We start from the raw sequence: 20,847 nt of genomic DNA on the forward strand, positions 1-20,847 counted from the left end.
ATACTGAAAAGCAGTGGAAAAAAACAAAAAAAGAGGTCAAAATGTCTGCTGCTTCCACCTGCTAAACTGTTGTTGCTTTTAGTGCACGTGTTGTTAATTTAATTAACATCAGAACAGCCGACACTGATTAACAAAGCCCAATGGAACCGACCTGATCAACGTTATAGAAGTTTACCTGACTTCATATTATACTCTAATTAAAAAGTTTCTCTTTAATGTTTACGAGAAGTGTACACGCCCCTGCTATAGCCAAAAGTTATCTTTAGGTAAGGCTGGTTACGTGTCATCATGACCCGTGTTAACATTTAAAGAGGAAAACGAGATGAGGTAACTGCAAAGTTTTCTCGATCATCTCGAGATATTGAGAAACAAACCAAGCACCATCACTTCAAAATAAGTCATTTTCATTACAAAATCCCTTAAATAACTGGATATTTAAACTGTTACGGCAAAACACAGTTATTTTCAATAATAAAACATCTTGACAGGCATAACGGAGCAAGCATTTATCTTGAAATACTGATATAATTATGTCAATACAAACTACTTCAATATAATGTAAAAGTCTTTATTACAACAAATTGATTTTTGATCTCTTGATCACGACACGTCTTAAGTTATAACATGAAAACAAGCTCTGATAGCTTGATGATGTTGAGATAAACTGTCGTCATGCTGTCTAGCAAGATCTGTTGTCTTGAGATAATTTGATTACAAAGCCGTAAAAATGGCGAAAGATGAAAGCAAAGTAATGCGATAACTGGCTTTCATGGAAAATTCAGCTATGTTAAGTTGAATGCTTGGAAAATTGTTATTGCAAAAATGAGATATGAGAAACAAGCTCCGTTATTTCAAGATAATGAGATAATGAAACTGGTATTACATCAAACCGAGTTATGTTATCCTCAGATAATTGAACAGGTATGATGTCCAATAAATCTTCATAATTCAGACACTAAAATGTTGCCATGATAAAACATTTTCTATTATCCTGAGATACTGAGGTAATATTTTTTAATAACAAATTAAGCTCTTGAATACTTGGAAAATTGCCATTGTGACAAAAGTGCAATTATTTCAAAAACACAAATAAATAATTAAATAATTATGTGATTTGAAAAAAACAATCTCTTCTCATTTCAAGGTAATGAGATAATGAACTGTTATTACTGCAAGTCAAGTTTATAATCTTGAGACAATTCAGCAGGTATAGCGTCTGATGGCTCAAAATACTGAGATGCTTAAATTGTTATGACAAAACAAGAAAAGATATCTTGAGATAATTAAACTTGTGTAATGGCAAAACAAGATCTTTTATCTTGACATGAGATATTTTTTTATATTAAATAAAGCTCTGCTGTGCTTAATAATTGGATTGTAAATTGTCATGACAGAAAGTGCTATTTTTCTAAATGTTAAACATTGTAATATGACAAAGGAGGCTGTTATTTCAAGATAAGAAAATTAAACCGCTATTAATACAAATCAGGTTCTATTATGAGAGTTGTGTCAAAACAAGCTGTGATATTGCGAGACAACACATTGTTTCAATAATGTTATGTCACGAAGCAAGCTATTGTTTCTTTGTATGAGGAAATTCAACCATTATTACAAGAAAAGCGCTAGTATGGTGAGATAATGAGACATTATAATTATAAATGTTTAGGCATTTCAGTGAAATGTATTTACAAGTAGGATTATATAAGGTTTTGTGGCTGTAGGTCCATTTTATTTTGCAAGAGGTAGTAACAGCTTTGTTAATCAGAAAAGTTGGAGACCCCTCTGGAAATACCAGCGGAGGCGGCACTACTGCAACACAACTCAGGATGCTCGGAGATCAAAAGTGAAATTATAGCAACTTCAGTTTCCTCATAAAAGCAAAAGAGTGCAGAACAAACGGAGGGAATCAGTGAAACTCTTGAGCAAGTCCCTAAAGGGCAGAGGCACGGGACAGATGAGAGGCTGCGGCCTCCCAAGACACCTGAGCCTTCCCTCAGTCAAACCAAACACAAACACTTCTCATTTCTTTTTCATGAGACAGAGCCAGCCGACATAGGTGGTTATAGGATCCTCCCCGGAGGAACAGCGGGTGATTCCCCCGGCCCTGCGAGGAACACCGCTGCTCAGCTGCGAGGCAACACTGCCGTCTCGCTGCCCGTTTCATTATATAACACACGCTGCGTTACGTAATATCAGAACGGCATTATATATTTAAGAGAATTCACTTCACAAGAGAACATCTTGTAGAGGATGAAGAGGAGGAGGAGGGGTCCTCTTTTTTCACCAGCTTGTCATCGCTGACCTGACAGCAGCATAATGGCCGTGTTGATCGTCGTCACTCCAGTGAAAACAGGGGGTTGAACAGTGAAGCACATCCCCTGCAATGTGCCTCACGCTTTTATTCCCCCCCACCCCCCAGTCTTGTTAGGAAACAACCAGGGCAGACAGAATACCAATGACAGCACCAGCGTGGAGGGCTGAGATTACAGCCAGAAGCAGATAATTCAAGCACCCAAGCCTGACACAAAAAAAAAAAAAAAAACACGACCAGCAGCACGTCGCACAGTTTTTATTAGCAGAGTATTTACATTGGGAGGGGAATACAGAGAAGGCTGTGTGGTAAAAATCTGCCGCCGCGCTACGTCTGTGCATCCTGGTAGAGAACATCCGCCACCAGATCTCTCACTGCAGCCGAATCCTCAGCATCTGGAGAGATAAAAAGGCACGATGTGGCAATTACTGCTGACACGGGACACCAGATACGTGAGGGCTTCCCAAAGCCCAAAGATCTACATTATTGTGAAAAGGAGGAAAACTTAAAATCTGATTTTCAAAAGTGTGGCGTGCATTTCTACTCAGCACACCCCCCGACACCGCTAAATAAAATACAGTGCAGTCAAATCCCTTTAGACTTCACTTACGACTCCCTCTGTGTGCAATTTAATCTCAGTATAAACCCTAGCTGTTCTGTAGGAACCTCAGAGGTTTGATACAGCACACGAGTGAACAAACAGCATCATGAAGACCTAGGAATGCTGCAGGGATAAAACTGCTGAAGATGTTTGAAGCAAGATTTGGGTATGAAAAAAAAACAACAACAAAAAAAACATCCCAAGATTTGGATCATCTCACAGAGAAGTGATTGAGCCATCATCTGGGAATGAAAAGCGTTAGCCCAGCCGCTAACCTACCAAGACATGATCTACCTAAAGCAATACGCACACTGAATCTCTGGAGGAGCTGCAAAGACCCACAGATCAGGTGGGGAATCTTATCAGGACAGTTTATGGAAGAGTGGCAAGAAAAAACGCCATTGTTGATAAAAAAGCCGCAAGAATACGCAAATATATTTTAGCACAAGCATACATGGGACACAGCAAGGTGCTCTGGTCACAGGAGACTACCATTGACCCTTTTCTGCTTTTAGAGCTGTTTAAACCAAAGCAGAAAAGGGGTAAAACTAAAAGCATAAAGAATAAGTAGAAATGAATCTTACGACTTAACCATTAGTGAATAATATCACTTAATTTGTAATGTTAAAAAGGAGTTATAAGGATTACTTCATATAATACCATTGCTTCTCTGCAACATGGGTTGAGTTGGACCAGAATTTTAATTCCCAGTAGCCTAGTTTGGTAAAGGTGATCTGTGTGTGACCCTCCTTTATCATGTGACCAAGAATATCATCATTATTGGTACATGGATCCTCTAAGCCTTTGAAATAAGACAAATTAATTTAAAAGTTGCATGAAGCCCCAATAAAACCTCTTACTGCCTCAAATATAAAAAGTTTTTAATTTTTAAGGAATTAAAAAAAAAAAAACAACTATGAGTTATACATATGTCTAATTTGAGTCAGCACTTCCCCGTAACTTCCAGGAAGGTTCTCCATTGTTCTATGTTTTCTCCATTTGTGGATAAAGGTTCTTCCTGTTGTTCCCTGGAGTCCCAAAGCCTTAGAAATAGCTTTGTAACCGTTTCTAGACTCATAGATGTCAATAATAGGGGTGTAAAATACCAGCTTTATCACAATTCAATGTTATATTGATTTGTTTGGACAACGATACGATAACTGCCGATATCACAAAGTGCTACGATAAGATTTTTATTAAATTCAATTCACAAGGCTGTGATTGATAAGATGCAATATCAACTCACATTTGACCATTTTATTTCTAAGGTCTTACAGGCATCAGGTATTTAAATAAAAAAAACGGCATTCTTTATATTATAGAGTAAAAACAATAATAATTTTTATAGATCAGCTGTTCCCTAATGTGAATTTCAAAGTCAAGGTCTTTAAAAAGACAAAATGGATTGATGTTTTCATTTTGCATTGATGTAACTGGATCATTAATCATTTAATTGACATATTGATATAGATTGATGGATTGTTACATCCCTAGTCAATAAGTTCAGTACCTATGCTGTTAAATTTGTTTACGTTGGGGTATGTTGTGTTTCTTTGTGAGATCTTAAAAGCCTACTTATGTTGTCAGACAATTTCTCGGCTCTTACGCCTGGATTTGGTGGATGAAACTTTTAATCATGAATTAGTTAATTCATGATTTAACAAGGAGAGAAACTAAATATTCCCACAGGGCCAGCAGGGTTTGGAGAGCATTATTTTCCCAAAATAAATTAAACTATTAACTTGAAATTGCCTTTTTTGTACTAAGATTATGTTTGTCTTATATTAAAATTAGTTTAATAATCTAATTTAAGTATGACAAAAACAAACACATAAGGTGGGAAAGCACTATAAACCAATAAAATAATTTGCACATAAGGTATCAGATAGAAATAAATATGGATTTTTGCAGCAAATAAAACACAAAAGATAGATTGGTCCTCCAACAGTCTAATTCTCAATCTGACCAATATCTGTAACCTCCTTCAAACACACAATCTGCTCTGGTTTTTGATCCCTCCACTTGTCAGCGCCTTGATAAACTCTCCGCTTCTCTTCAGTCCTAAATCCAATTTAAATACCGCCTCATAGCACTGCTTCAAAATATTCAATATAAGCCCCTCGGATTTCATCCATTTCTTTTTTAATAGGGTTTTGGTCTGATCGTTGACAGCTCTGTGACCTTTGAAGAAAAAAAAAAAGGAAAAACTGCTACCGGATTAATATGAACACAAACAAAGGAGTGTTATATGAGAAGGAGATTCGATTGGGCCCAAAGGCTTTTGTTGGTAGGAATTTAAGGAGACCCAGAAGAGCAAAAAGAAACAATACAGAATTACATAATAAGGAATAAATAAAATGAAACGAAATATACAGAGTATACCCACAGTTTAAGCTCATGCTGGGGAAAAAAAACAAGTATTTTGATTAATTTTAGCCATAATTACTAGTTGGTTCCAGATTACTGCCGCATAACAACTGAATGCTTGACTGTCTCAGATGCACCACTGCTGTAAATCCACCTCTATTGATTCACAGAAAACAATTCACCATAAAACGTCCCTTTTATCAATTTCAGGTGAGAAAATAAAAGCCAGCTTACCTTTTCATATCACACAACTCTTCAGGAATGAAGTTATTCGCTTGAGCCGAAATGAGCAGACGACTCAAGTCCTTCGTCACAAATTAGAAATGTAAGAGCAGCTGGCTGCATTTAGAAACCTTTACCAGTTGCAACAGAAAACCAGAGGCTCTTAATAATCAACGTTCGGCCAAAGGGCACAAATTAAAGTAAGATAAAAAGAAAGAAAGCCAGCAGGGGAGCGGCTGAGGGCTGCTGCTGACATTTCTGCCGGGTTAGATTAGGGCGGCTTACGCTGTGAACAGCCACAGTACAGAGTTCAGTTTGTTTTTTCCCCATTTTTATCCTCCTTTTCTTTGTGAAAGCCTTTTATCACAACATAATCCATTCACACAAATTCCCATATAGAGGCAGCTTCCCCTCTATAGGCTCCTTTAAATGAAAGCTGAAAACATTTTTGCTCTTTTTCCAAGTATTATGAATTTGTCTTTTAAAAGTCTGGCTCTACTTTCTCACATGATGCAGTAAAGAACGATCTGATTTGTAATTTAGATTGAATCTTTCAGACTGGAAATCACTGAGATAGCAGCAAGACCAATGCTTCACCATGAAAGGCAATTAACAAAAGAAATTAACAGGAAAGAAATAACCATGGAGGATTCAGAATAATTGACCAGGATAATTAACCAAGTGCCGACTGAAGGTAAATGCCGTGTTTATGATTAATACAGAGGAGGGCGAAGGGAGGAGGAAATGCAATCAGAGAACAAGCATTAGGGTTGATGGACAGGCTGCAGATTTGTCTGCGTTTGGACAGGATAAATTTCCCTGCTGACCTCAACTGTCAGTCAATATCAGGGTTTTATGAAAGGATCGCTAGTATTAGCTGTTAAATATAAAAGCTAGCAGCAGCATCTGCTTAGCTACACATTAAAAATCCAAACAGGGCAAAACAACCAAGTGCTTTGCTTTTTAAGATGTTTTTGTGTCATTTTAATCCTGATATAATAATGATTTGTCATAGATGGATGGAATACAAACCGAATATGATCATATTTTTAAGCAAACAGTGCTGGCCTTTGGTTTTGTCGCATTAACGGTCAGAAAATGAACCAACTTCTGAGCTTCCAACCAGCCAGTCACCCTGCAGTTAAACACAAACTGTAATTTGGTGAATTTGAGAGTAATTGTAGCTGAATTTACGATTACCTGCACCCAGTATTTAAACAACCTGCGGCTAATTTTGAAAGATCTCATCGACGATTATTAGTTAAAAAATTTACTTTTATCAAAAAGACCAGCTAGGGACAGACATTTTCTTTATTTGCATTCGTTTTGTCCTTATATAAATTACATACACATTTAAATTCAAACCTAATTTTACCAGTTTTCTCTATTTTGGACGTAAACATCTGACTGGAGACAAGTCCTTTGCCGTCCGTGGTCAAAACACTAACTGAAAGCTTGACCCTATTGTTTTATTTTCTTATTTTAAGTGGTTTTGTTCAACTGTTTGCTCAGGGGAGGCTTTCTCTACATTTAAAATAGGCTTACTGCTTTTTTTAAATATACCTGATCATCAAATGTTAATGCAAGGGTTTAATTAAATTCTGCCTTTTTCCTCAGAAAATCTAAAATGTATATAATGCATGTACCATATAATTACTATAAATTATGAGAGTAGGGTTATAATCTTTATAAGCTTTATTTATTTATTCACTCCATCACTTATTTGCATAAAGATGATTATTATTATTATATTGTGCCCCTGCTTGTCTACACTATAAATATATAAACAATTAGATATTCTAACAATTATTGACCTGTTAATATGTGTTATTTATCTCTTGTACTTGTTCCCTTTCACTTTTCACAAAAAATTTAATTAATACAATTTATGTTTGGTAACAACCCTTGGCTTAGTGCCAGAGTTTGGGACTTTAATTAAACACTAACCTGCTTCTGCTGGCTTCTAAAAGGTTATGTGTGTGTAGGTAGTTTAGGAATTTTCTAGTTGGATCTTTGAATTTCACAGATGAGGCAGAAGTGTCAGTCCTGTTTTTTTCCGCTTGTCAACAAAGCAAATAAACACATTTCTGAAACTGTGAGAAGAAAGTGGGCAGTAAACCTTGCAGAGGATCAGGATTTACTCTCCTCCGTCCTCATTACCATTCATGTCCCAGTCTGACTGCCAGCTTTTAGGACTGAACATTTGTTGGCTGCAAACTTTCACAGTTGGTTTCCTGTTCAAGGCAATGCTGGCTGAATTTAATGAACGATGCTCTGATCTGAGCTGAATTTGCTTGCTGGAGACCACCCCCGAGTTGTTTGTGTACTCACCAACTCCAAGAACCTTCAGCTGGCTTTTAAATTCAGGCCTTTCCTCAAGCACTCGCAGCAGGTTGGTGGACTCCATGCGCTCAAGCGCCACCTTCCAGTAGATGTAGATCTTCTGGTTGAAACTGACGTACACCAGACAGGGGCTGTTTTTGCCCTCCTTACACGTGTATTGACCTAAAAACACAACGTTTTTAATCCACATTTTGAACACAGACAAAGTAGTGCAAAGCTGAGAGAAAGAAAATTATAGTTTTAAAATTTTCACCAGTAAAAATCTAAAAAGGTAAAACCTGCCTGTATTCAGGCTTCCCTTGGTAAATATTTTGTAGAAGCACATTAGCTAACCTTAAAGTTTAGCTAGGCTAACCTTAAAGTTTAGCTAATGATAGCTACTGCTAGCTTAGCATAACAAAATCAACAAATATCAGATGTGCAAATGTTAGAATATTATTTATTGTTAACACTTTACCTACTGATAGTGTATTAGCTAGCATCACAGGCAGCTCTAGTAAGTAATAAGGTAACGTTAGCATATTAGCTAATGTTAGTATTGTTTATGTTGAATGTATGGACCTCGGCAGCAAATAAAAGAAGGAAAGTTAATGATAGCCCATAAGATTAATAAACAGCTGAGCACCTTCAACACCACTCTAAGACCCCACGCTCCAAATCCTTTTCCAGATTAAACACAATGCTATTTAATTCCATTTAGTTTACATAGTGCCAAATCACAACAAATAGTCTCAAGGCACTTCACAAAAAACAAAAAAAGTCAATTCAACCTGATCATACTGACAGATTCAAAGTCTGGTAAATCCATTCTAATTTGACCCAGGTTTTCAAACAATAACATTATTCTTAAAAGTTTTCTGTGAGAGGGAGCCAAGCAGATCGCATCGAGGCACTGATTCCATCCGATTACGCTTATTGGGTAAGGAGTGGACTCTTTAGCCAAAGCGGTCGATATGCTATCCGAATAGTGCACTCAGTAAGGAAGGAGCCTAAATGCTTCCTCTCGCTTAGGAACCACGCAATGTCCCTTACCAGCGCTAAGGAGCTATAAGGAATCCCACAATCCTTTGTGTGGCATGATTTATAAGCACAGCCCACCTCACAAACAAAGATCTCCGCAGAGAAGAGAACGCACACTTTGTAGTTCATTTTCTGAAGGCTGTAGACAAAGAAGAAATTGTGGATTCCAACAATACAGATGTGATAGCAGCAGCTACGCTTGCGTCCTCCAGTGGTGCCGTGTTTATTTTGGTTTGGCTGAGGGCTCAGCAGCTATTGCTTTTGTCAAAGCTGTATGTCCTGCATTAAATCATAATGCTGCAACGTTAGCAGCTGAGACGGGAGCATATATAATGCACATATACCTCTTATAGACTCTTTCCCCCCGCACCTTTACACAACCTCCTTCTGCAATGACATCATGTCATACTTCACAGGAAAAATCAAGAATATTCACCAAAACCTTGGATCAACGGCTCATCTCAGCACCTCAGCAGATCTTCCCTCGCCTACACAGTCGCTCTCCTCCTTCCATCTTCCCACTGTCTCGGAAATCACAGAGCTCATCCGGAAATCCAAACCATCCACCTGTCAACTGGACCCCTTCCCAACACAACTTGTCAAAACCTGCCTCCCCTCTCTGGTTCCCCTCATCTCCGCTATCATCCGCACCTCCCTCACCACTGGAACTGTCCCTACACCTCTCAAAACTGCTGCCATCACTCCGATTGTAAAAAAAACCTGGTGCCAACCCGATCAACTTCAACAACCTCCGTCCTATCTCCAATTTACCCTTCATTTCCAAAATTCTTGAAAAAACAGTTGCCTCCCAGCTCCATACTCACCTATCTGCCAACAGCCTGTATGAAGAATTTCAGTCTGGTTTTCGGCCACTCCATAGCACTGAAACAGCACTCATCAAAATCACCAATGACCTCCTCATGGCATCTGATTCTGGACTACTCACCATCCTCATCCTCTTCGACCTGAGTGCAGCCTTTGACACCATCTGTCACACCACTCTCCTCAGTAGGCTTTCTTCCATTGGCATCACTAACACTCCGTTGGACTGGTTTATTTCCTACTTCTCTGACCGCACTCAGTACATTCAACTGAAGACCCTCAAATCCACCCCCTCCCCCGTCACGTCAGGCGTGCCCCAGGGCTCTGTGCTCGGGCCCCTCCTCTTCATCATCTACCTCCTTCCCCTTGGCAATATCTTCCGCAAATTTAACATCCAATTCCATTGCTATGCTGATGACACCCAGCTCTACCTCTCCACACAACCATCGTCCTCTCTTCCCCCCACCTCCCTCACAAATTGCATCTGTGAAATAAAAGCCTGGTTCACTAACAACTTCCTTCAATTAAACAGTAGTAAAACTGAGGTTCTCCTCATCGGCACCAAATCAACCCTTTCCAAAACCGGCAGTTTCCCACTTGTTATTGACAGTTCCTCCATCTCCCCCTCCCCCCAGGTTAAGAGTCTGGGTGTCATCCTCGATAGCACCCTATCTTTTCAATCCCATATCAATAACATTACCCGGTCTGCCTACTTTCACTTAAGAAACATCAACCGCCTCCGTCCCTCCCTTACCCCACACACTGCTGCCATACTTGTGCACAGCCTTGTCACCTCCCGACTGGATTACTGCAACTCTCTCCTCTTCGGCCTTCCTCAGAAATCACTCCATAAACTACAACTGGTCCAGAACTCAGCTGCTCGCATCATAACAAGAACTCCCTCCATCCACCACATCACCCCGGTCCTCCAACAGCTTCACTGGCTCCCCGTACAGTTCCGCATTCAATATAAAATTCTCGTGGTGACATTCAAGGCCCTTCACCACCTAGCCCCCCCTTATCTGTCAGGCCTCCTGCACATTCCCACCCCCTCCCGTGCTCTTAGATCCTCATCTGCTTTACACCTGTCTGTCCCTTCCGCCCGTCTCACCACCATGGGGAGCAGAGCATTCAGCCGCTCTGCCCCCCGCCTCTGGAACTCTCTACCACCCGTACTTAGAAACACGGACTCACTTCTAAATTTTAAATCACAACTCAAAACTCATCTGTTTAAGACCGCCTATTCTCTTTAATTATCAATTTCCCTGTCCCATCCTCGGTATTTATTTATTTATTTATTTTTTAAATGTTTTTTGTTTTGATTTTGTTTCTGACATTCTGTTTTTTACCCTTCTGTACGGTGACCTTGAGTGTCTAGAAAGGCGCCTTTTAAATAAAATGTATTATTATTATTATTATTATTATTATTATTATTATTATTATACCGTGAGAATTCAGCTTGCAGGCAAGGTTAGGAACCATGATCAGTGTTTGCAGCCATCTGCAATGACTGACTGGAGATTTTAGAATTAAACACACACACACACACAAAAACCAAAAAAAAAAAAAAAACACAGACGCACCAAATCCAGGAGTGTGTATACAAACAAAAAGCTGTCTGAGCTTAGGTGCAGTTCACAACTGACTAAAGGGTAAGAATTTACAGGTATAAATAAAATGATGTGACCATGTAGGTGATGTTTAAGGTTTAGATTGTGAAGATAAAGAATTAGTTCGGGTGTCAGGGCAAAAGAGCAAAAAATAGATGAACTGGAAAGGGACTGAGAATGGCTGAACCTGAGAACGGTGCCTTTAGCGTAATACTTATAAAGTGCTGCTAGCATAACAAATGTTACTAGTGCTACTTTTGCTAACATGCTTTTAGTAGTACGGTAGTATATCATTCAAATGCGCCCACAATAAATAACCTTAGTATTGCAGATAATGTTGTATATCATGTTAGTAATTTAGCTAATGTCAGCATTTTAGAAACTTATAGCACATTCGTTGCTGCTTGCATACCAATTAATGTTAGCTACTGTTAGCTAAGATGTTGTTAGCAGCTTGTTAGCCAAATCAGAATCAGAATCAGAAATACTTAATAATGAAATAATAATAATCCCAGAGGGAAATTGCTGATCTGTACATAATACCCAACTGATAATGTTTGGGACGGGTAGCAACATGCTAAACTGTTTCCAACATAGATATTATAATTCTCATGGGCTTTATAGTCCAAAACTGATGCATTGTGGGCTAATTCAAATGGGAAAACCTTTATGATGATGCTAGGTCAAGGTTTTTAAAGGTTTTCTTAAAGTTAGTAAACAGGGTTTAACTGGGTTATTTAAATTCAGCTGTTCTGTGGAGGCACAGTTTTTTTTAGAGAACAGTATTAAAATCGCATCTTGAAGAACCAAGGAATACAGCAGAAAGATCAGCAACAACATGGTGGACAAGTTTAAAAGAGGGTTTAGCTCTAAATAATATGCCAAGCTCTGAACATGTAATGAAACACTGTTTAATCAACCATCTGAAAAATGGAGAGAATATGGAACAACTGCAAACCTACAAATTAAGAGGGCCTCATAAGAAACGTCTTAATTAAGATAAATTAGACAATCCTAAAATAATAGAAATACATTTGCAAGACTCTGTAGACGAACATGCTGTAACAAGTGGTCCAAATTAACATAGAGAAGAAAGAATCAAGTGTAAAGGAGGATTTTTGGGTTCTTATCCCCATGTCAGTAAGAGAATATATCTAAAATAAATGAAAGTAAATTTCTCACTGATGAAATGTGGTTTGATTGAGCACAGCAAACAAACAGAAGCACAACATTGCCATCTAGTGGTGTAGGTTTATATCAGAAATGAAAGAAATCTGGCACAATACCTCTGAATCCAAATGCTTTCAAACATCTCAGTTAATCTTTTCTGTTTAACTTTTACCAAAAAAAGGGCAGATAAAAACTAAATTAGCGGATCTAAGCTAATTTGATAAACCATGTGGAAGTAATAGATTTTACTGTGTTTGTGAGCGGCTGCTTATTAACACACCCTAAACCTACAAAGCAACTTTGCTGTAATTGTTGTTAAGAATTGAGTCTTAGGCTTTATGTACATTTGTTTTTCCATTTCCAAATGTTTCAGAAGGGAATGCAGCTACTATTGCACCTCTTTGAGAAGAGTTTTATTGAGAGAGATTAAAGTGATCCAGATCAGATGAGGTTAGTCGGGTTAGAAGGTTTTGAGAGTACAGATGGAAGCCTTACGCAAATAAACCCATACTGTTTCTTTTCTGTTTGTTTTCTCTTTTTGGAGAAGAACCAAGATGATCTGATCTCTGGTGTTCTATATAAATTGTTGTGCAGTGTTTGCTAGCTGCTATGTGGCTGTAAAATACTGTGCAAACATTTGGGGCCATCTTTCATTTTTTCACTTTCTAAGCAGCTTTATATGTTTCAGCATTTGTAAATATGAACTGAAACCTAAAACTCCAACGTTGTTGTTAAAAAGATTTACTTTCTTAAAATTGAATTGAGCTTTCCAAAAATGTGTTTAATCAGGGTTTGATTAAACTATGTTTTTTTTTCTTTAACGTTCAAAAATCGTTTGGTTTATTGTTTGGTTTGCCCCCCACCCTCCCCCTTAATAAAGATAAATCGTTTGATGACCGTTTTGTATTTCCACATGTTATCTTTGTCTCATTTCAAAATGTATTTAATAATCTTAACAAATTAAGTTTTACAAAAAAGGGAAAACTGGAAAAAAAATCTGTTAGGGAACAAATAAGTTTTCACAGAACTTGCATTTGTTCCTCCTGAGCTTTGGCAGCTTTGCATGTATTTTCATTATAAAACTGGATTTGAAAAGCTTTATTGGCTTTCTTCCACAACTCCAGAATAAGACATTTGACAAGATGCAAAACATAACTTGGACAATTTCCCCTTTTGTTTAACAGCCTGCATAGCTTAATATTTTCCTTCCTTTTCAGGTATTGTTTCATTCTATCAATTCAATTTAAATACTTTATTAATCCTAAAAGGACGTTAAATGTCGCTGTAACTCATATTATACAGGTTTCTTATAGTTGTTATAGATGCTGGTTGCTGTGGCCAGGAAAGGTTTCCTGTAGCGGTCAGTATTGCAGCAATTCTAAAGACGCCTCTGATTGAAGACACTGTTGTTGTGCAGCAGTCTGATGAAGACGATACTCGGGTATCTTCTAGATTTTTGTGAAGAATCATTCTTTGCACAGTCATCTCCATAGGTTCTAGAGGTGTCCCCAGAGCAAAACCGAGCTCAATAAGTAATAATGACCTCTAGTGTTGCAAATCGGAACAACACATACAGCCTGCTGTTTCCTCAAAGGTTCCAGTGAAATTTTACAAACACAGGACAGGTATACGATGTTGTATTCTGTTCTATTTCTGGTCCGCTTCTCTTACTGGCTTCCATGTTAGCAGGCTGCTGCTTTTTGCGAAGATAAAATACCAAATGCTGCGCGCTGTTTTAGGAGCTCTCAATATGATTGGTTCAGGAACCAGGAAGTAAACCCGAGCTATACACTACAACGAAGTCGCTCCGCTCCGCACCGTACCACTAGGACTGAAAAGAGAAAAATGTTGATGGAGTGGCTCAATTGATTATAGGGAATATTATTTTCATCCCGGCTCACAAATGAGAACAATTTTGGTTAATTTCTAATTTATTGCTCCTTTAACAGCTTGTTCTGCTTTTTAAGTCACTTGCTTTGATGAGGCTTCAACAACAGATTATTGGTTCTTTTTAGAGGTAATGCTGATAGTGTTTCTATAGAGTTATTGCTTAACTCCTTATTTAAGCTAAATTATTATGAATTCTAACAATTGTGTCATTGTTTTATTTTTTTTAAAACACTATTGTCTACCTGAGGAACTTAACCGGAGCCCTTTTAAAGGAAAAAAAAGAAAAAGAGATGTGACATTTCCCCCTGGAGGGAGTAGATTATTGTTTATTTGTTGGTTTTAACTTAACCAGGTCTGGTGGATTCCTGATCTCTGATGTTGGAGACCAAAAACAATCACTTCAGTTTTATTTGCACTAAGCTTGGGGAAATATTAGCCTCTCCACTCAGTGGTATGAAGACACTCTCTAAGTGACTTTAAGAACTGCTATCATGGTGTGATATAATAAATTGTGTCATCAGCAAAGATGTAGTAAGAGATGCAATAACCTAAAAGCTGCGCTACATGAAGCATACAGATATCAAATAGAAGTGGCCCAAGAACGGACCATTGAAGAACCCCCGCTTCGGATAATTTTTTTTGCTCAAATTTATAAATCGGTAACTATTACAAAGTTGTTCTGGTCTATCAGGTAAGATCTGGACCAGTGTGTTTGCAAACATACAAAAGATTCGTCTGGATCATTAATGACAGTAAAATAACTGAAACACAGCAGCAAAGAAAAATGAGGGAAGCTCATTTAGTAAGATTAAATTTAATGACGAAGACGTTTTTAGTACCTGCACAGAAGGCGTTGACGTTCTCGTCAAACTGGAATCGCACCACGGTCCTGTTGTGGTCGATAATGTAGGTCTGACCATCCCAGGCGCAGGCCACCACCTCCTCTCTACCGTCTCCCTACAATTAAATGCCAAGCAAACACATTTTCACACATTTAGATTCCTTAGTAAACTTTAGAACATGGTAACAACTATATTTTATTACATGGCGGGAGATTAGAAATTCATTTAGCCAACGCCAAATTTTCATAGTCTGCAACACTTTATTATTTTACATTTTTTATTATTTTAAGTTCTTTGACATGACTAAAAATTCAGTGTTTGCTAATGTAATGTATGTTATGTGTTTACTAGAAATAAATAAAAATGGATGCCCCTGCAGTTGGGAAGTATGTTTTTGTAAAGTTGAAGAAGCAGAAATGAATAAATTCAACCTGGAGACTCGGCTCTGTGTCTGTTCTTTAACTAAGATGAATAGTTAATGGATTTCCTGCTTTTTCAGTCAGTCTGTTAAAGATTTGCTAATGTGCTTAGAATGACTGTCCTTTTAATGACCCAGTTTTGAGTTTCAACCTTCCACTGTCAGAAAAATGACCTCACCAAACAGGTAGGTTGTTATTCTAGAGTCCACTGAAGTTCGCTGTTTGGTTCTGCATTTTAGTCAGAAATAGAGCTATTTTCTAAAAATAGAATTATAAAAACTATTGATCTAAACCTATACCAACCATTGGTTTTACACTGTCATTAACTGATGGGCAGACTTACAGTGACATCCAGTTTCTGCAGGGCAAAGAGCTGATGATCAACCTGAACTGACCACAAGAGCTGCTCTGAGCTGTCCATCAGCTTCAGGGTTCCTGGCGGCCGAAGAGGACAGGAAAAGCACGTGTGAGCTTTAATGTTCATCTGAAATTCTGCAAATGTGGCCTTCATTAGGCCTGAGCAGCGACAGCGCTGCAGAGGCCTATTGTAATCGCAGGATTTATTATTATTATTCTACCACATGAAACAAACTCAATAATTCACAAAACGTTAAGGAATTTTTGTATTTCCAAGGACTCAAAAACAGGCCAAACGGCTCTACAGCGCCACCTAACAACCAATCAGTATAATATAATTAATTTACATCAGGTGGGTTGTACTTAGGACATATCTAAAAGTTAAAAGATAATATCTCTCGGGGACTGGAGACTCCTGCTTAACACTAAGAAATTGAGTAATTAATACCCTATATTGCTTTGTTAGTGTACTATGTTTAAAAAGAAGTTTTGTTTCCTCAAAAAGAACAAAATAAGAAATAAAAAATATTGCTCTCTTACCATCTAAAGTACAGAGTGCAAAGAGTCCACATTTAGAAGATTCCTCTTTTGAACCTAGTATAAAAAGAAAGAAAAACAAGTTAAAGCAATTTAAAACTTTATTCAGATAGTTTCTAACATATTTTTAGATTTTAGATTAGATTTCCTGATTTATTCTGTGTAACAAAATATGAAGCAAAAACAAGAGGGCCAAACATACCATCTGTGTAAAGAAATTATAAATCATGTTTTTCCTACATATTTTCTTTGACATGTATTTACGTAATCAACCGGAAGACATTGTGCACTTTGACTTGCACTAATTAGTAAAGACAAAGTTACTATAACTAATCAGTTTGGAAATAATTGAATCTTCTTGTTACCTTTGCTTATGCTGCCGATTAGGTGAGTAGAAACGTTCTTGTTGTGGATCCGCCCGCTGGTCAGGTGGAGAACTACATCTCTGGAAGGCCCGTCGCTGTGAACACACAACATGCAGGCTGACCTTGCACGAACAGCTGAACTCGTGTTTTTTAAATCTGACTGGGTTTACCTGCCGGGCGTGGCAGGGGCGTCGTCCTCAGACTCGGTGGAGTCCTGTTGGGTCCAGGTGCAAAGCAGGATGGCGTATCCGCAGCCCGGCTGGGACACCATGAGCTCTGGTAAACCCTCTGGACCCGGGTTCACAGCCAGGCTGTCCACCTGGGGGGGAAAAAAAACAAAACACAACACATTAAAATTTACTTATACACATAGAAACCTCACAGTTCTGGGTGAAATATTTACAAGAAAAAAATTGCAAATTGTGTTCTACATGGATTAAGATGTACTAAGAGTGCTTAAATATCCTGCCAGAATTATTTATACCTGAACCTTGTTGATGACAACAACAAAAACATGCAGTTGAGCTGCAGTCTGTTAACCAAATATTACCGGGGTGTATTGCATGTAATATGTCTAATTTTGTCCCTTTTTGGATTGTAAGAAATTAATGCTAAATTAAAACGTGTGCACTCAACTATTGCGGTTTTTAGATAACAATGAATTTGTTAGAAGTGTCGTGATTTCCCCCTATACTCCGCCAATCTACATATTCATGGTCAGAAGATACATGCCTTCCATCATAAACTTGAAATATGACCAATTAATGCCTTTTTGAAAAGGTTTTTGCTTTGCAGCACAGCTTTAAGTGCAAATATTTCCTTTTAATGTGGGATCTGTGTGTACAAAAGGGGAGATGCCTGTGTAAATTCTCAGTTATCCGGGTCATGGCAACAGCAAACAGGCTTAAACCAGAGGCAACTTTTCTGTCGCTCAGTATTTTTCCTAGTCAGGAGTCTTTCTTCATTGTGGTGGCTCGCCACGGAGTAGCCTGTAATTGGAGTGCTGCTGTTTTTAAGCACATGAGGTACAAGTGGACTTCTGAATCTTGCCCCCAAGCTTCTGGCCCTTCTGTCCCAAACCACAGCTGAGCAGCGTTGTATATGCGGTCCGAAAGCAGCGAGGACTGCTCAAAGTCCTACATCCGAGAAAGGAGACAACTACGTAAGCGGATGGAGCAGCACAGGAGGGCCACCAGCTCAGGGCATGATTCAGCAGCCCACTTGCTCCTGAAGAGCAAAGGACACACTTTTCATGCCCAGATTTTGGAGAGAGAGAACAGATGGTTAGAAAAAGGGGTGAAAGACGCCATATTGGCAATAGCTTTTAACAACCCAGGACAGTGATAGGTGTGTCACTGATTTACATCTGACTTAGAATGTGCCTAGGAGGATGGGCATCCATGTGCTTTAAAACAGCAGCTCACCGACTGCAGGTTGCTGAAATGTGAGCCACCAGAACTGACAAAGATTCCTGGATAGGTTTTCAGAAAAAACTGAGCGCATGAACAGTTGTCTCCGATTTAGGCTCGTTTGCTGTTAGGGGATCAATCCTGCAATGAGTCTCAGCTAGACTCATTAGAAGATAGCAAATTTGGAGCAAAACGTCCCCTGAAAGATATACAAGCAGCAACTATCGGTTTCCAGTCTGTATATTAAAAGACGCATGACAGACAGCTAAAACCTAAACCTGGCGGTTTACAAGACAGATTTTTTTCTGAGTCAACTTATTTTAAAAAAATGTGAATTTAATATTTTATAATACAACATTAATTGCTATAGCCAACTCTTAAAGACTGCAAATTCCAGCTACAAATACAGCTTGACTGAATCTTAACTATGGATACTTCTGCGGCATAAATAATGTTGAAAAACTTGATGCGGACCTGTCCCTCAAGAAGCCACTTCTTTAGGAGAACCAGCTGACCGGATCCCCCATCCGAGCTGTCGGACGGCTCCTCCCAGCGGAAGGCTCGGACCACTCGGTCTGTGTATCCCACCACCAGCTCACAGCGGCCATCTCCATCTGCACACATGAAGATGGCCCCACCGTCACCGCATTATCCATGACATGCGCTTATCGCCGCAGCATAAAACATAAAAAGGATTGTACCGATATCACTAATGAGGATGACTTTAGTGTTTGCAGGAATATGTTGGGTGAAGAAGGGTTTCTGATCATCATGACAGAGGAATTCATGCTGGCTGGAGGAGTCCGATTTGCTCCCGCTGGCAGCCGTCAGGTCGAAGAGGTGGAACCATCCTTCTGCACCCACAGCCACGACGAGGTTCTGGAAAAGATCCAGGAGATTTAAGTGGGTCACCCCCCAAACCTTTTCAGCTGCTTCTTGTTTTAATCCGCTCACCTTTCCCTTGTTGCAGACATCTCCGACTGCGACGCAGGTCAGCTGGAAAACCAGAACACGTCAAGACGGGCAACAGGTTTCAAGAGTATTTCTGCAGTTTTCCTGTTTGATACCAACCATTCCCACGCAGGTCCGTGTGATCCACGGTTTGGATTCATCATTCTTGTAAACTAGTAGCTTTCCACTTGTGTCTCCAACAATCAGCTCATTCAGCTGCAGAGAGAGAAACACAAAGCTTTTATTTATATATTTATTTATTATCCAGCAGCACCAACAACAATCCTAACAACAACAATTTTTAAGGAAAAGATTAATTAAGCTTCATGAGGTTCCAACAGTTACTTCAAGATGGAAAATGTCGATATACATATTAATAAGTTACGTTTAATCATCAGATCAGTTCATCTTGGTCCAAATATTAAGTAAATACTACCTCAGAAAAGATTGTTTCACACTTTAGTTTTTAACAAACCAAAACTGAAGCAAACTGCAGATCAAGTCGCTTATTTATGACTGTACGTCGAAATATGGCTGTGTATGATTTTAAGATGAATAAATCTAAAATGTACAAATGGGATTCAAACTAAAACATGACAAAAAAGTAAAATCCTCAGTCCTGCCCACATAAATGTTATTTCCCCGTCGATGATTAACTGATTATTCTTTCCCCCACAGCAGATGCGCTGCTAGGGTTTTTATAAATTGTATTTTTGTAACTTTATATAAATTGTAAAGAATGGAAAAGAAAGGTTTCCGGTTTGGTGTGAGTGCTGGACCCACATCACGTCGGATATTAGGAATACGGAGTTAGCTAAATGAACTGAAGATGAAATCTGAGGTTTGTTACCGAGTCGTTGTCTGCGTCTCCCAGACAGATGGCGTGAGGAAACATGGTTCCGGTAAAGTCCAAACTGACCCGGTGCACGAAGTTCAGCGACCTCATCGCTGCTGGGTTAAAATCCGCTAAGCAAACATGTGGAAAGCTTTACTCATTCATAGCATAAACCAGGTACGGCAGCTTACTCCTCCGACTGTGGCCCTACTTCCTGATAAACAAAACCACGTGACCCAAAACCAGCGCGATGCGACACTGCCTGAAACCAACGGAAACTGCGAAAAGACAAAATAAATGACATTCGCTGTCTATCTTTGGTGTTTCAGAAATTATTCTACATTTTTCTAAGAAAAGAAAAAAAACTTTTTGATGCATGTTATTCACCCATTCACGTTTCTTTTTAATAATTGGAACTAAACGTACTTTAAAAAAAGAATACTAATATGTTAATATGTCTTAATCCATTTTATAGAACTCAGGCTTGGACAATACAATATAAAGCACTAAAACGTTACAACTAAGATAATTCATAACAATAAAAAAAAATCGTCTCACATTGTCGCAATTTTTGCCATTGAATGTGAAATTGCGACATCTAGTGGTCAGAAGATGCAGATGTTTGGTGATTTTTTTTTCTTTTTTTAGTTTTGATTAAAAAAAATCTGATTGTTTTGATGTCTTACATCCATCCATCCATCAATCAATTAGAAATTGCTCAATTACATATTTCCTCTATTGTTTACTTTGCTGACACAATTAAATGTTTAAGATCA

General features: G+C 38.6%; 1 protein-coding gene across 1 annotated transcript; it reads right to left on the bottom strand.

The window, feature by feature from the left end:
• Positions 1-2,552: 2,552 nt before the first annotated feature.
• Positions 2,553-20,620, bottom strand: itfg2 (integrin alpha FG-GAP repeat containing 2). Its single transcript, XM_012873841.3, has 12 exons — positions 20,087-20,620; positions 19,357-19,452; positions 19,240-19,281; positions 18,987-19,164; positions 18,760-18,899; positions 17,047-17,195; positions 16,877-16,971; positions 16,515-16,568; positions 15,961-16,052; positions 15,196-15,313; positions 7,833-8,006; positions 2,553-2,706 (listed from the first exon to the last, which is right to left on the bottom strand). The coding sequence occupies exons 1-12, from the start codon at positions 20,180-20,182 to the stop codon at positions 2,639-2,641; spliced, it is 1,302 nt and encodes a 433-aa protein (XP_012729295.2). The 5' UTR covers positions 20,183-20,620; the 3' UTR covers positions 2,553-2,638.
• Positions 20,621-20,847: the final 227 nt, after the last annotated feature.

The sequence above is a fragment of the Fundulus heteroclitus genome, chromosome 17 (assembly GCF_011125445.2).
Source record: "Fundulus heteroclitus isolate FHET01 chromosome 17, MU-UCD_Fhet_4.1, whole genome shotgun sequence".
NCBI classification, from domain to species: Eukaryota; Metazoa; Chordata; class Actinopteri; order Cyprinodontiformes; family Fundulidae; genus Fundulus; species Fundulus heteroclitus.